This window comes from Pelodiscus sinensis, chromosome 6 (assembly GCF_052426305.1).
Source record: "Pelodiscus sinensis isolate ZL-2025 chromosome 6, ASM5242630v1, whole genome shotgun sequence".
In the NCBI taxonomy this organism is placed as follows: Eukaryota; Metazoa; Chordata; order Testudines; family Trionychidae; genus Pelodiscus; species Pelodiscus sinensis.
Genome location: NC_143057.1, coordinates 113,164,347 through 113,182,260, shown reverse-complemented (window position 1 = coordinate 113,182,260; position 17,914 = coordinate 113,164,347). Strand labels below are relative to the sequence as shown.

Here is a 17,914-nt window from a genome sequence, read left to right as displayed (position 1 = left end):
TTATGTGATTTTCCACAATTGGTTGTTCTGTGAATTTTCACAATTAAAATTTGATATTTCAGGTCCATTGTTTACAACCTAGGTCCACATTTCCCGGTTCAACACAAGAAAAGGGCACAAGTCTTTTCAGCATAAACCAATCATCTCCCAGGGTTTCTTTAGGATAATGTTCGCCTATCCCTATCTCTCTTTGTAATAGCCTGAATCGAGGGATAATACAGAACCACTGTACTACACTGATCGAGGAGGGCACACAGGTACAAGATAGAAACAAGTTTGATAAACTAGGCAAATATAACTTAGATAGGGCCACGATAAGGTGGGTGCATAATTGGCTGGATAACCGTAGTCAGAGAGTTGTTGTTAACGGTTCTAAATCCTGCTGGAAAGGGATAACAAGTGGAGTTCCTCAAGGGTCTGTTTTGGGACCCGTACTGTTCAATATCTTCATCAATGATGTAGATATTGGGATAGAGAGTACTCTTATTAAGTTTGCAGATGATACCAAACTGGGTGGGGTTGCAACTTCTTTGGAGGATAGGGACATAATTCAAAATGACCTTAGCAAGTTAGAGAAATGGTCAGAGGTAAACAGGATGAGGTTTAATAAAGAGAAATGCAAAGTGCTCCACTTAGGAAGGAACAATCAGTTCCATACATACAAGATGGGAAGCGACTGTCTAGGAAGGAGCATGGCAGAAAGGGATCTAGGGGTCATAGTGGACCACAAGTTGAATATGAGTCAACAGTGTGATGCTGTTGCAAAAAAAGCAAATATGATTCTAGGTTGTATCAACAGGTGTGTTGTAAGCAAAACTCGTGAAGTCATTCTGCCGCTCTACTCTGCACTAGTTAGGCCTCAGCTGGAGTACTGTGTCCAGTTCTGGGCGCCACATTTCAAGAAAGATGTGGAGAAATTGGAAAGGGTACAGAGAAGAGCGACAAGAATGATTAAAGGTCTAGAGAACATGACCTATGAAGCCAGGCTTCATGAACTGGGCTTGTTTAGTTTGGAAAAAAGAAGATTAAGGGGGGACATGATAGCGGTTTTCAAATATCTAAAAGGGTGTCACAAGGAGGAAGGCGAAAATTTGTTCCTCTTGGTTTCTGAGGACAGGACAAGGAGTAATGGGCTTAAAGTGCAGCAGGGGAGGTTTAGATTGGACATTAGGAAAAAATTCCTAACTGTCAGGGTGGTCAAATATTGGAATAAATTGCCAAGGGAGGTGGTGGAATCTCCCTCTCTGGAGATATTTAAGAACAGGTTAGATAGACATCTGTCAGGGATGGTGTAGACGGAGCTTGATCCTGCCTTGAGGGCGGGGGGCTGGACTCGATGACCTCTCGAGGTCCCTTCCAGTCCTATTATTCTATGATTCTATGATTCTATGAAGTGCATTTGGGAAATAGAAGGAGCAGCCTCTGAAATGATGACCTGCTGCTTCTAATAGTGAGGTGTGGTGGAACAGCCTACAAACCTAGGACTCCTTGAATAGCTGAGATCCAAATCAGGTGGTATGAATGCTTTTTTCCTATTCTTAAAGCAATAGTTCAGCTTGTCAAGGGCCTACACACCTATTCCAATTTCCTGTTGTGCTTGGTGTGCAGCTACTCTGCAAGGCTTCTACCTCTCTTTCTCACCCCAAACTAAATGTAAAACAGTGATAGGTACAGGTGCTGGATTGAGGGCTACTGGGTTGCTACTGTACTCCTGGCTTGAACTGGTTTCCATCACATACAGGGTTTACAGTTTGGCTCAGTGGCTCTCATCATCCCTGCTATATAACTTGTTCCACAGCACTGATGGTGATAAAACCAAGCCAAAATCCTAGACACGAACATCCTCATTTAAGTTCTTTATATGAACTGTAATATGAACCAACGGTAGGTCTCAGCATGAAATACTCCATTTTGATCAAAGTGGCTTAGTCTAGTAACTCAACAGAAATATAGACATGTACTCTTCATGTGTTGCATTAAAAGTGATGAGAGATGGAATCAGATTTGGTTTGGATTCAGAGTCAGGACTCCAGCAAATTGAAGTTCCATTTCAGCAAATACTTCTGCACATGCTTAGCAGAAGATATCTGAATAGATACCAAGATGTGTATCAAATTATGCAGATGCATATTTGTTTATAGCCGTGGTATCCAACGCACTAGCCACTAACCACATGTGGCTAGTTGGATGGTTGAGTGTGGCTAGTTGACTGAACAATGTGGCGATTTGGTCACTTGAGTGTGGCTAGTTCTCTGAAGCAGTAGCCTGTAGAGGGGCTACTGTTTCAGAATTCGTTGGACACCATGCGTTTACAGGATCGTGACCTGAATGTGGCTCTCTGAACTTTGCCTACGTAAGGCAAAATGTGGATCCTGCATTTTAAACAGATTGTTTTATTGACTGACTCTAGGACTTTAATAAGTTACCTAAACTTTATTTCAATGAGTTCTGAGTAACTGCAAGAATACAGTATACAACAGTGAACATGAAAAAATTAACATTTTAAAATGAGAGACACTATGTAGTTAATTAAAAATCAGATTTAGAAATTGCTATAATACAGAGTCTGTTTTATATACATACATTTTATGCTGTGTACTGTAAACATTCTACACTGTATAAATTCCATCCAGACACAAACTCTGATTTATACAGAAAGGACACACACATATTTTGAGCATTCAATATACGTATAACGTGTGTGCATGTACACAAATTCTTGAAAAAGAATGCTTAAATTAATTTAAGTGATAAGAATCAAGTTATTTCATTATTCTATTTCATTACATTAAAATTTTAATGGTAACATAACAGCTCACAGGAATATATTCCATGATGTCGCTAATACACATATGCCAATAAATATATACATGAAATGTAAGTACAATAGATTTCTTTTTGAAAGTAGCATCTTACCTTGCATGAAAAAGGAGCTAGGAAAAGTGCTGGCTGCTGGTTTTGAGGATGGATAACCTGGTGAATCCCTATTGTAGTCAGCAGTGCTTGCTGACGGGGCATAAACCTAAGGAAAAAGGATTAATTTAGTATGCTTTCTGCAATGACTGAAATATTTCAAAGCATGTTGCTTTAAAAAAGAAGCAGGAATGAAATACTGAAGTTTTACCTTTTTAAGTTTAAATCAGTTCCTAACATTACACAGTACTTTTTTTTAATAAAAAAATATTAGTATTTGTGGGAAAAGAAAATAAATGTTAAGCTTCAGAAGAAACTTAGGTATAACATTTTCCAGCCTTAGACAAGAATATTTGTGAGGTGTTTGTCAAACCATTTTTAGCTGTAAATATACTGTCCAACAAACATATGTTGGACCTGGGATCTTACAGAGCTCAAAAGAATTGAGAACATGAAACAATGCTGATTTATTATATGAAAGTCCACAGCTTTCACACATTTAAGGACAAAAATGAAAGCAATATGGAGAAGTCAAACTCTTTGTTCCCTAAACGCAAAAATAAAATTTAGAAAACAGCACTATCAAGGGCACTGAGAATTATAAACATATCTTGGGATATTTAATTCCCATGGTACTAGGTCTATGCAGAGCAACTTGAAAGCACTATTAAAAACCTGGATCTACACAAGACCACCAACACAGTATGTTTGTACATCAGGGGAGGAAACCTTCTTTTTTTAGTACTTATTATATTTGTGTGTGCCAAAAAACTAATTTTCTTACATTTGTTTACTAATACACCAGAGAGTTCTGTAACTAGCTTTTTACAAAAATAGTTCTTATATTTTCTTGTTATGTTAACTAGAACAACATAAAAGAAAAAAAGTCTGGACTTATAAGGTATAAATTAACTTTTGAGATTTCTTTTGATATATATATATATATATATATATATAGATATAGATATAGATATAGATAGATAGATAGATATCTATCTATATATATACACACACACACACACACACACACACACTCAATTTTTTGTTTCTGATTAAAAATTTCCTGTCTCCAGATGATCAGGAAGACTGAAGCACTGTCATCTTCTTCTTGATGAAAATGGATACCTTCCTGCCTCCATTTTGAAGCAGGCAGCAGATCACAAAATTGGCAGACAGCCTACTCTGACATTCACAGGTCACAGTGAAAGAAAAGAGAAATACACCAATAAACTACAAGTGCAAGTAATGTTAGAAAAAACCCCCCAAACTTTGTTCATTCTGCACCCCACAAACATTACAAGAGAAATCAAATGATTTTGCTCAACATAATACACAGAATGCTAAGAGCTGGAGTCGGCCAGTTTTATGCGGAGTACCTTATTCTGAAAGTTGTCCTGTTGATTTGGACAAGGCTATCGAATGTATAATGTACTACAGGCAGTCCCCGGGTTACATGGATCCGACTTACATCGGATCCCTACTTACAAACAGGATAAGGCAACCTGCACTAGCTGCTTCCCCCCAGCAGACCAGGGAGACGCGAAGCTAGTGCCCCCCCAAAGCAGACCAGGGAGACGCGGAGTGGCTTTTCTCAGCAGACACCTCAGCTTGAGAATAAAGGACTGAGGGAAGTGAGGTGTGGGAGAATAAAACTGAGCTCTGGAGAAATGTTTGGCTAGAGTTTCCCCTACAATATGTACCAGTTCTGACTTACATACAAATTCAACTTAAGAACAAACCTACAGTCCCTATCTTGTATGTAACCCGAGGACTGCCTGTACTCTATCTGAGTAAGATTGGCAGAATCAGGCTTTGGGCATTTCTACAAGAAGATTCAAAGTCTTACAATAGATTTCCTGTATATATGTATCTTTTAAATAAGATGAATGCACACATATGTTGTAAAAGTATGAAGATTTTTTTCCAACATTTTTACCCACATTTTCAGACTGTCTTGGAGGGTCTTTATGTGAAAGCATGCAGAAAGTCTTAGGAATGTTATTTTTTCTCCCCCCTCTTTCCCAGCTGAAAGACTCATCAAGGTATGGAACCTTTGGCTTCTAGCTCCTACAACCATCAAATCAGGGCACTCAGATCCTAGCAAAACAGAAATGTGTTGAACATCCAGATGCTACTGATGTAGTTTCATTCAACTTACAGTAAGCAAAGTGCCAGTCACAGAATGAGAACACAGTAATATTTGTTTGAAGACTTCTTTCTTTCAAAAGGAAAGAATAAGACTCCAAACAAAAGAGCACAAACAAATCTAAACCAAAGGCCTGTCAGTAATAGCCAACAGCCATTTCATTTAGTACAGTTTAATGAATCTCACTGATGCTTAAAGAGAGTGATAATAAAGAGATGACAAGGAATTCTAAAGAAGTCCTTGATGTCAGATTTAAAACAACTGTCTTCAGGTTCAAGACAGATCTGAAGGAGGAGGAATAACAGATGATATGCTACAATATATCTCCTGCTAGAAGACTTACCCGGTGTTGTCCACATCTGGCCTGGGGGCAAGGGAGGGAGGCAGAGGCTTCCTTCCAATGCTCCCTGACCCAGCCCAGGACCTGGGGAAGGCAGGGCCAGAGCCAGGGGGTCATGCAGGCAGCCCAGTAGTGCTGGAAAGTGGGGGCTGTGGCTCCTGCGGGGAGGGGGAGTGGGTAGGGTTGCCAGATGATTTAACCAAAAATACCGAATTCCCCCCCCCCGCAAAAAAAACCAACAGAACACCGGGAAAAAAATTCTGTTGAGGGGGAAAAAAAAAGGGGAGACCAAAGCTGTTGAGGAAAAAAAAGGACCCCGACAGCAGGTTTTTTTTGTGTGTGTGTGGCTTAATATCAGTATGGCCCCTTTAAGAAGAGGCTTTTTTTTTTTGCTAGAGGCCAGTTTGTTTTTCTGCCAGCCACAAGACAAGCCCCTGCAGAACCAGGTAAGCAGGTGGGGGGGTGGGTCTGGCAGGGAGCGGGTCGGGGCTGAGGCTGGTTGCTACGTGTGTTGTAGGGTTGCCAGGTGTCTGGTATTTTCTCCTCCTGGCAGGGGAAAAGAAATCAGAAACTACCGGACATTTTAGGTGTCCGGTATTTTTTCATTTTTTTTTTTTTACCGGACAGGGGGGCGAAAATACCAGACTGTCCGGGTCAATACCAGACAACTGGCAACCCTAGGAGTGGGCATGGGAGATTTTAGGTGCCAAAAGTCTGGCAGCACAGCAGAACTAGAGGCAGGTTTCAGGCCACCTGGGCTCCATGATGCTAGGCAGGGGAAGTGCAGTGGGTCTCCATGCTTTCCTCCCACCCTGAACACTGATTCCACTGCTCCCTTTGGGCTGCACAGACGTGCCATCAATTTCCGGGAGCAGTGCTGGGCCACACCAGGCAGGGAGTCTGCCTAAGTCCTGCTGTGCAGTCAAGTGGGAGCTGCCTGAGATATGTGACCTGGCCAGAGCCTGCACTCCTCACCCCCCCACCCCACATTCTCAGCCCAGATCCCACAACTCAAGTCTTTGCTCCATCTCGGTGAAAGGGAGTGAGGGCAGGGGACAGCAAATAGGGTTGCCAGATGGTTTAACAAAAAATACCAACCCCCCGGCCGAAAAAAAACCCAAAAAAACAAAACAACAACCACCAGGAAAAAAATCTGTTGAGGAAAAAAAATCTGTTGAGGAAAAAAAGAGGGAGACCAAAATTGTTAAGCAGCAGGGGAAAATTGTCCCCAGCGGGCTTCTGTCCGAGGAAAAGTGAGCAGGAGGTGTCTTCTCAGAGAAGGGTTTGGAAAGGATTATGGCTATAGGGAATGGGCAGTCGCAAAGGGTTTAGGTTTCTGTGATTAGACAGTTGTCAACCCTAACTATATGGCAGTACAATAGAAGATAAATGGCAGAAAGAAAAAAAACAACACAGAAGGGAGTTTACTGCTAATTTAGTTTTATACATTTCAAAGATTTCTCACACATTCAAACAATGTAATGTGTATACTGAGTGAAACACGTATTGCGGAAAACATATACAGTTACATTTTTTTAAAATAAGCAGAAACTCAAAGAGTGATTTGTTTTAAAATTGAGCTGGACTGCACTGTGGTATTTATCTTTACTATACTTTTCCTTATCCCTCAGAAACTATAATATATTACTATGTGGGTGATTAATACTAATTTTTTTAATTATGTTCATTTTACAGTACATTAATGTTGCTCTGTTGCTTTTTTTTTTAAAGGTGGTGTGGTAAACAGTGTGATGGTTTCTTAAATTACTGTAGATGTGAGAAGTAGGTAATATTCAAGGTACTTTACAGTTTGAAATAGGCAATTGAAGCAGCTATCTCCTCCACCCATTCCATTACATCGTTCTACAACCTTTTCTTACACACTAGAAATAGGGTAGAGTGACATCTCTGCATTTTAAAAACTTTTTTTTTGTGGTGAATATTGTGCTCACAAAAGGTGCTAGATGAACCTTTCTGGCATGGAGTCTGAACGCATCTAGACACTGAACATGGGAGGAGCACTGCATGCTTCCTCACACTGCCTTGTCAACATGCTTCAATGCTGACCTGGAAGCACCAGTCTCGCCATTCAGTTTCACGCTTGTTCAGTCTGTGGCTTTTCTGTTGAATCTGTGAACAAGCAGGCCAGTTAGGAACTGGAATATGACCACTAACTGCTTTCACACAGCCCACTAAACAGCTATCTACTCTGGCCCAAGCAGACCTTTGAAAAATGTGGGCCTTTGGGACAGGGGGAGAGGGAAAGGTTTTCTCCCTGCAATTCCTTTACCTGCCTTTTCTTCTGTGTGTTACTCCTTGACCTTCCAACTGAATGTAGCTCTAATTTGACGCTCCTATTCAGGAGAGGACATCTATATCAATGTAGCTCTGCAGAAGCAGTAAGCACGGAATCCTTTTAATCTAAGAAAACTACAGATCAATCTATCAAGAGTGGACTATGTTTATCTTTGCTAGTAAGAGAGAAAAGATTGATCTTTTGCAATTAAAAGGTGTAATTTCCCTCCTAATTGGTGGACTAGAGTGTGCTAAGAAAATAGTTCCACTTTTAATGCCAAAGTCAGAGGTTAGAAGAGTTTTTAGGGAAGAAACAAATCAAGATGACATATGGAATACCTTTTATAACAAAATCAAATACAATTTCATTTCTATTTTAGAACATTCTGTATATATATCACATATTGTAACTTAACTTGCAGGGAGAAACATCTTGAAGAGTTAATTGGAGACATAATCTAAAGTCTCTTCACTAGTCAGGTATTTTCCCATTTCTGCTTCCCCTACTTAACTTATTCTGGATTCCTAGCTTCCATTCCTCACTGTTCTTCCTATGGTCTGGTAGCACTTAATAGACTAAGAAAACATGTAGATGGCATCATGAGTTTTCGTGGGCACAGCCCACTTCTTCAGATGACCAGTCTATAAAATGCTACCAGACTAATTGTTGTTTTTTTCCAGTAACAGTCTGACTCGGCTACCCCCTGAAGCTCCTGTTCTTCCTATGTTCCCCTCCCTTTCTAGGGCCTCTCACCATATTCCCTTCTCTGCTGACCTGCCTCCATTGGTTCCCTTATGTTCTTTTCTGGCTGCATCTACATTGCACCATAGCTCAAAATAAGATACACACTTTTAGCTACGCAAATTGCGTATCTTATTTCGATCTTATTACAAAATAGCTTATTTTGTAATAAGCTACACAGCACCCCACTATTCTGAAACATCCCTTAATCCTTGTGGAATGGCAAGCCTGTTATATTTTGAAATAATGGGCTTGCTGTGAAGACACTGGATAGCTTTTCGGGATACTTCGATATCCCAAAATACCATTGAAGTGTAAACGTAGCTTGTGTGTGAAGGCAACAACAAACTAAAACTTTCTAAATCCTGATCTGACCTCTGAGCATCAAATGGAATGTAGCAGGAAAACAAAACACTGAACTGGTGTTTGAGGGAACTAGCACATGAACCCTAAATTCAAAAAGTTCTTCTAACACAGATAGTCCTCTAACTCTGATATATTTTGTGTGAACTATAAGCAATAGAAGACCTGAAAGACTGCCTGTTAATGAAAATACTTAAATATATCATGGACTCAAAGCTGTGAAATGGCACAAAATGTTACTGAACCTAATTCAGAGGCAGTGTATAAAGTAGTGATGTAATAGTGTGGCAGTCAATTAACCGATAAGCAAAAGCTTATCAGTCAATGCTACAGACTACATGCTCCCTCCCCGCTCTAGTAATTTTTTAGCAGGCTAGCAAGCAGCCCGGCTCAGTCCCATCTTGTGCCAGGTCTGGGACCTAGCCCAGCTGTGGCTCTGCATTTAAAATGCATTAGGAGCAGGTGGGCAAGCACCCCAGCTCTATTCTGGCTCGCCAGGTCCAGGAACTCAGAGTGCCCCTCCCCTCCCCAACAGAGGCTGCTGCCACCCGGTGCTGCTGCCTCTGTATCAGAGGCAGCACCGTGGGCTGACAGGCAGCTGGTTCACGAGGGAGGCTGGTTTTTATTAGGCTCCCCTCATGGATAAGCTCCCGCCTGACACCCCACGCTGCTGCCTCTGATACACATGCAACAGTGCGGAGTGGCAGGGGGCTCCACGAGAGTGGGGCCAAAGTGCACTGGTTGCCAGCCCCACCCCTGGAGACTATAGAATAGTTGAGTAACCGATAAGAATTCATGAAGTTAAATCGACTATTCAGTTAACTGATATTTAACATCCCTAGTATAAAGCAGTATGAATGAGTAGCACTATAAGGAAGGAGTGTGGTAGGAAACACAACAAATCCTCCTGTTTCCACTGTAATATATTATACCTGCCAAAGTTCAAAGTGGATTCACTTGATCTCTTTGGACTTAATTCTCCACATGTACCATATATCATTTTCACACATCACCTCTGAATTTGATTCAATATATATATATATGTTTACAAAATGGATTTTTATAAAAATGACAAATATATTTTAATATATTTAAAAATAGAATAAAGCTATATTAGAACAAATGTTCCATGTTTATAGACTGTATTTCAGCTTTTCCTCCCTCACAACTCCTCGCCTTTGCTTCTCTGCTCATTTCTAGATGCCGATTCTGATTTCAAACTACATTTCAAAGATATGACTGTATTTTTTAAAAGTTAAAGCAGAAGCAATATTAATGAAGAAAAACGAAGTTGTAGGTGTGGCTTCACATGAGCCTTCTTTAATTCATATGAAAAGTACTGCAGGTTCCTGAACAATACACATTAATGCATACAAGGAAAACTTTAGTGAGCACCAGAAGGATCGTCATAGACCAATTAATGAGCTACATATTGGTGCCCTTGAGAACTATACCACCGCCATATACATTGCCCCCACCATGCAGAAAAACCCTTAGGTGTTTTTTTTTTTTTAATTTAGCAACCATATGCCTCCATCACCACAATAACTGCATATGAATAGCTGAACAATACATTTAGTAGATTATCTCTGCATATATCAGTATACTATAGATACACATGTGGAGATGAAATATATTTATTCATACACAGACATATACAAACCCAATATAATTTATACACAGAGCATATACAGATTCATATGTACCTAGATAGTACATCATCCTATAGCTGACCCACAAGAGAATTCTCAAATTTCTTTGCCTCCTGGCCTCCAGCTTTAACCTCTGTTTTATTTGAACACCTGTATTTCTCTTGGTCTTCGCACTATGTTAGCAGACATCTGTTATTACTTCTGAGAGAGTGCTTCACAGAAATCCCTCTGCCAGCCATCTGAGCAACTTGACCATACTTGAATATGTGTCAATATATAATTGTTACAAATTTGGACCAGGTGAAACACTCCTTTTTTCTGGTTCCATTTGTCCTACCGCAAGCCCATTTGGGAGTTGGCTCCAAGACAAGAGATTAAGTATGGTACCTCTAAACATCTAACAGATGGAGGGTAAATTTAATCTCTTTCTTGAACCCACAAACAAAACCTGAGTCGAGGGTGGATTGAGGATCTACATTCATTACCGCAAAACACTGACATGGAAGTGGGGGATCTTTCTAGCCCTTCCATGGTCGCTTTTGCAGGAGACACAACTCCTGTACAGCATGGCAGTTGGACCTATATAAATACAGATCTCTGCCCAGGATTCTGCTTTCCCTTCAGGCCTGTACTAAGCTTCCCTTTGACAGTAGGCTTACATGAAACTGAATTTCAGCCTGACTGCATACAACTAATACTCTACCTATTACTCTGACGTGTGAGCCCATCATGTAATTTTTGTGATAAACAATTTTACACAGTAAGTGCAAAAGTCTTTACCACACATCCCTCAGGCTATCCAGAACATCCTGCCAGAAGGCCAAAAATTTCCTAATTACAAGTAGCATGTTTTTCAAAGGCACAAATTGTAGTTATGTGTTGAACTCCCACTGGATGTCAAAGGGTACATCTACACAGCAGGGCTACAGTCAATTAAGCTACGCAACTTCAGCTACATCAATTTTGTAGCTTAAGTCGAAATAGCTTAATTCGGCTTTTGGCGCTGCCTACACAGCAGGAAGTCAAAGGAAAATAACTCTTCCTTTGACTTACCTTACTTCTTGTGAAATGATGGTTTCCATGAGTCAGAGTAAGAAGTCCTCCAGCTCAACATTATTTTGAAATAAAGGCTTGTAGTATAGACATGAACTATGTTATTTCAGAATAACATCATTTATTCCGAAATAACGCTGCTGTGTAGATGTACCCAAAGTGTGTTAAGCACCTGCTGTTTGTGCCTTGGACCATCTGTACCACAGATCTCACATCACTGTATTTTAGACAACATTACAGTGTATGTATCCAAGGAGTCCTTTTGCATAGAAGATTCCTTCTGAATGATACAACTGTAAACCATTCTGAAAATAACCAAGATTCATGTCACTAGGATTCTGAACAGATTTAGAGAAAACCAAATGCCAGTGTATCACTACAGATCTTCATAATTACAGTCATGTTTACATGTATCCTAGATATGTACTTGCTTGGAAAGATCACCCATTCAACAGGCATAATGGAAACACATATGTTTCAGCTTCAGATCTGACATACAGGAATCAGGAAACTCAGCAGGGCAACGATAAAAAATAGCTGGGTCAAAACATTGTTCTTTGCATGAGAAACTGTTGATTTTTTTACTTTTCACAGGTTTTGTGTAAAAACTATGAGTAAAACTTTGGTCAATGGCAAGCTGGGAACTTCTGCATGTGAAAGTCTGGTTTTAAAGGGCAAAGGAAGCAAAAATACTGAAAGAGGAGAAAGGCAGAAAAAATGTTTATGGTAAGGAACTGGTGGGAAAATATCCAAAATAAATGCCAGCTTACAAAATGTCATAAAACTGGAAAAATGGGTATGAGTGACCATCATCAAGGACAGGTTTGTACAGTTTTATAAAGCGAAAACCACTCGATTCAGAAGTAATTCAGATTTTGTTGTGCCTGGCTGAAATAGCAGAGTTAAAAATGTTACAGAGAGCTGTCTTTATCCTGTATTTACTGAACGAGAGCCTGATTCAACAATATTTACCCAAACAAAACACCCATTATATATTGTTAGGGCTTTATAACTGTGTTAATTCCCCGCTTTGTTTTTCATCCTTCAACATTACAGCATGATACTAGTTAAGAGCAAAGATGCATGTTCCTTCATACTAGAATGTGAAGAAGACTACAGATTAGCTCTTCATTATACCACAGGGACAACTGGAAAGAAAAGAGAATGAAGGAGATTGTCTGAATATGCAATATTCTAAGTAGCCTGAATCTTCTTTGCCTTCTTTCAATATACTGAACACAAGATCATTTTTTTAAAAAATCTCAGAAAACGTAGCATATTTTTCAGATCTATCAAAGTTTGCCAGATAATTTTTCAAACAACAAGAGTTTCTATGTTATTTTCAAGAGGCACATGCATTACACTGAACAAGCTTTGACAAATAAATATCAATTCACTAACTCAATCCAAAATTTAGAAAGTAAAACACGCCCTAACTTGTAGTAAAATAAGATGTTTGGGGAACTGCAGATGTGTACAATTGGTTAGTTGAGTTCACAGAAAATATGCTACACATCCAAATGTTAACTCATGTGACATGCTGAATTAAAAAATGATTTCATGGCATGATGGGAATGTTCTGAACAAGGCACTATATAATATGACGTAATGAAAGAATTATCACATTATGTTAGATTTTGGAGGCTAGCCTGGAATTCCAAATGTTCTTTTCTCCTTTAATTTTTTGGGAAACTCATTGCCTTGAGCTTAGCGAAAAGAACTGAGCAGGTAGTAGGAATAGAAAGGAACATTGGCTGTTCAGTATTCATTCCCTCAACTGGGGATAAACCATTATTCTTTTTTTAAAATAACAAAAACCAATCATCTAGATTAATACTAGAAATGCGGTGAAATTTCGGATCTGGATCAATAAAAGAGGGAGCAAAGCCAACTTGAATTTTATGTACGATAAGATAATGGAATGACCGTTTTAAGGAGGAGAAGAAACTTGGTGGATATGAAAGGATATGAAAAGGAATGGGATGAACATCTCTAAAATCCATTACTGAAGCTATCAGGTTTGTTATTTTATTAATAATTATTACAATAGTAAATTCAGTGTTTCAAAATATTTTCTTTTTTCCACTAAACTGACTCATGTGAGACATTTGAAACACATGAAGACATTTGAAAGTTCCTTATTAAAATGGTGCTATTACAGAGCAGGTGAGAAATGCTAACTGGGAATTAGCAAAGCTTCTAGATACTGGGATATGAGTAGAAAGGTTTATGTTTGTTTAGAAAAAGAATGCTACTTTGTGATTAGGGGCTAACATATAGTTTTGAGATACTTCCACTGCAGACCACTCCAAAGACATATGGGTATCTGGGTAGAAGTCCATGATATATACTGCATGATGCTATGTAACAAAAACTTCAATATAACAGAAGAAAAGAATTGCACAACTGGAGAGTTTACTAACAGGGAATCGGTAGCCTTGGAAAATACAAAAGTTTTAGCTAGTACAACACTATTGTTTAAGGATAGACCATGTGGGCAAAAGTTTGAACAGAGATTGGAACTCAGATACTCTGGGTTCTGTTCCCAAGTTTCTCATTAACTTGCAGTGTCACCATAGACAAGTGACTTAACCTCTCTGTACCCTGGTGTCATCATCTGTAAACAATGGCACATCAGCACCTGCATATGTGTAAAGTGCTTTGAGATCCCTAAATGAAAGATGCTATATAAGTGCAAATTGCACCTTTTAATGTGTTGGATGTTGGCCCCCAAATCCCTCTGCAAATCCTTTACTACAGACTTTTTGATGACAGCCAGCAGCAAGTGTTTCAAAACACCATTTGAGCAGAAATCATAAGGTTTAAATAGGGATGTAATAGTGTAGTCGATTAACCGGTAAGCAAAAGCTTATAGGTTAATGCTCTTGACTACATGCATTTTCCCCCATCTCTGCCAGTAAATTTTTTAGCAGGCTGGCCAGCAGCCTGGCTCAGTTCTGGCTTGTGACCGCTCCAGGACCTACCTCTGTTGCAACTCTACATTTAATGTATATTAGGAGCCTTGCGAGGAGGCAGCCAGTCTCAGTCCTGGTCACGCCGGGTCCAGGACCTACCCCTGCTGTGGCTCTCCATTTAAAGTGTATTAGGAGCAGGGTGGGCAGGCAACCCGGCTCAGTTTCGGTTCACACTGGGTCTGGGAGCTCAAACCCCTCAGAGACAGGAGCTTCTGCCACCCCGCTGTGGCTGCCTCTTTATCAGAGGCAGCAGCACAGGGTGACAGACAGCTGGTCCACAAGTGGAGCTGTTTTTTAAATTGGTTCCCGTCGTGGACCAGCTCCCGCCTGACACCCTGCACTGCTAACCTCTGATACAGAGGCAGCAGCATGGAGAGGCAGAGGGCTCCTTGGTAGTGAGGCCAGAGCACATTGGCTGCCAGCCCCGCCCCTCAAGGCTATAGAAGAGTCGACTAACATAAGAATTCATGAGGTTACTCAATTATTCAATTAACCATTTAACATCCCTAGTGTTCCACTACTCCTTCAAACGTGGTCGCCATTTTTCTCCAAATAAATTTAACTTCTGCCTGTCCATTGTCAAGCCTTAATTGTATTGTTGCCTGAGAACTCTTGTTCTCCTCTCCAACTAAAATACCTCTCCACATTTTCTGCTCCATTTTACAGAGAAAAGCAATCCCTGGTCCCCAGCTGAGGCTAAGGGCTTTCCTTCTATGATGCCATGGCAATGATAACTCTGGCGTCAACACAAGGCACAACACAGCAAGCCATCAGTCTGGCCTTCACATAAGTTGATAAATTAAAGAAAATATATTGCTTTGCATGCCAAGCTCAAATGTGAAGTGCAAGCTGTAAAATACAGTACAGATTTAAAGCTGTTTATTTCCAGATATAATGAAACTCACTTAAAATATACCTGATATATGGAAACATTTGAGAACACAATAAACATATCAGTCTACAGATCCTAATACATAATGAAACTCCCTTAAAGTGAAGATTTCAAAAGAGAACATTTATTAAACTATAAGAACCTTACTGCATGGCTATCAGGACTGTCATAAACAATAAACCTACTCATCGAAACAATCTGGGCTTTATTCACTGATGTCAGCCTCACACAGAAGGAAAAACTCTCGTAAGCAAATACCTGAGAATGTAATAAACATCCACCGCAGACGTTTCTCTCTGCAGGAGAGCCTTTCTTTTTGTAAAATTCCCCTGTGACTGATATCCGTTTTTTATGATGGATATTGGTTTTGTATATGGTACAGACTGACCTCCAAAATAAGTATCGGATAAAGAACTTGACCATCACTTTCTGTATGACTTGCTGTAAGTGGCCGCTCATTCCCCATCCCTGTGATTTTCATTTGGATGCAATTAATTTTTTTTTTAAGAGAGGGCTGTGTGTTTTCAGTTCAGATGAATGAGGTTACTCACAGCAATATTTTCAAACAAAGCTCCTCATTAACTTTTCAGCCTATCTGAATTCCTCATTTTTAGGAGAAGACAAATTACAGTGATAGGGAAAAGGCATACAATGAGCACAAAACTTCTGTGGTATGGCAAGGAAAGCTGGCTTGGGAGCACAACACATAAATGATGTAAAGCAAAACACTTCCATCAGCAACATTAAAAAGTCATAGAAATGTAGCCATGTTAATCTGGGGTAGCTGAAGCAAAATGCAGGTCACTATTTCTTCCTATATAATCACTCCTTTGCCTTCTTTTCCCCACTATGCTAGTCCTTCCCTAGGCATACTTACATATTCAATCCCTGCTGAGCAGAAGTAATGAGGAGATACTTTCTGGGAACCCCCCACTGTCTCTAGTTCAGTTAAGCTAAGATTCACCCACACTGGGCAGATAAGTCAGCCCTAGCATTGCCCCTCCAAAAGGAAACAAACACGCATTTCATTAGCCCCTTTATTCATTCTCCCTAGCTTTGACATCCAAACCCTATTTTGCTAATGCAGTGACAACTTTCCCCGACTTTTAATGACAATCAGTTTGTCCTTTTCTACGCATTATAAGCTGATTCTCCATTTTCTGGACTGACCTATTGTAGGTTTTCAGCAGAAGGCCGTTTTTAAAAAATCACAGGTCCCTAATTTGGGCCACATGTTGCTGCTGGTTATTTGGAGGGAAAGAGGAGGTGGGGGAGGAGTGAGATGATGAAAAGACCAGCTCCACAACTGAAGCACATTACCAGCCCAGAGTGGAAAGGGCCGGAAGGAAAACCCACCCACCTCACCCTGCGTTTATTCTATCAACCTGCAATTGCAGCGATCAAAACCAGATGTCGGCTCTTCCAGATCTTTCTCACAGGACAAACATGCAAAAGGCCTAGGGCTTGGCATTGCCATTGAATAGTAATTGATACCATATGAGCCACAAAACAGAAAAGCACATGCAAACCACCCCCACCCCCGTGAGAGGTATGAAATTGCAGGTCCCGCTGAGCCGTTAAGTGCATGGTGCACCATGAAAAACAAGTGTACATAGCTACAGTAACCACCTGTAAGTCACAAAGCCGAAAAGGGTTCAACTGGCAAAAGCAAAGCCCTGGGGGCTTACAGGAGGTTAAAGGTTGTCTTGGGTTAATGAAAAAGGCTGTTGAGCGTGGCAGACAATGAATGCAGGTGCAAGTCTGATCACAAAATCAAGGATGGTTTCTGCCCCACGTTTTGCACCACATTCTTTAATGACATGAGTTCTCGTGCAACCTTATGCTGAGTACCAAAAAAAAATTATATTTAGACTATAGATTTTAAACAGTTTTACTTATCATCGTCTGCTCTCCGATGGGTGACAATAACAATAGAAACAATAACTCTCTCCATCAACTTATTAGAAGGACGACACTACAGTGCCATGATGCTCTGAAATCTCCTCTGCTAAAACTCAAAAAAAAAAAGTGTCACTGTTTTCTACAGACTGATTGGAATTGTCCAAACAACTTATGTTTTGATGTGGAAGTCTTGTATGTACAATGATTATGAAAATCCAGTAAATTTCTTAAATTCCTTTACTTTAACAAATTAGTAGTTTTGCATGCTGCTTCACATGCTATTAGGTTGTTTTTTGTTGTAGTAATGTGATCAAGAAGAAATTTATAGCAACTGGTGTGGATTCAGAAAGTTCCTGCAGACGTGCCAGTTTTATAAACCACAGCTCATTCTGAGGTGAAACATAAAGATCTGGACCAAATCACCCGTCTGCTGAGCAATGTTTCCTTCCAATTGTACCACTACTCACTTCTACACAAACAAGTGCCTTATTTGAAACATACACTAAACATTAACTGTCTAACTTTTTCTTCTTCCACCCTATATGATACTTTAACTCCACAGATCCACTGGAGTTAAAATATTTTCCAGATGGAACATCTTGTGAATGGCCTAAGTTAAAAAAGGGTCAATTAATTTTTTT

The 17,914-nt window shown here is 39.9% G+C and overlaps 1 protein-coding gene across 27 annotated transcripts in view; it reads right to left on the bottom strand.

Annotated features, from left to right (window-relative positions):
• The window catches only part of TCF4 (transcription factor 4), a 336,615-nt gene that overhangs the window by 56,114 nt on the left and 262,587 nt on the right, over positions 1 to 17,914 (bottom strand). For 19 of the 27 annotated variants that reach the window (XM_014570220.4, XM_075932639.2, XM_014570224.4 and 16 more), the window contains 2 exons: positions 7,467 to 7,529; positions 2,917 to 3,022 (listed from right to left, as the gene is read on the bottom strand). In XM_014570220.4, coding sequence (XP_014425706.1) covers positions 2,917 to 3,022; positions 7,467 to 7,529 — 169 coding nt within the window. The remainder of the gene's footprint in view (positions 1 to 2,916; positions 3,023 to 7,466; positions 7,530 to 17,914) is intronic. The other 8 variants (XM_025181409.3, XM_014570218.4, XM_025181410.3 and 5 more) reach the window with 1 other exon arrangement.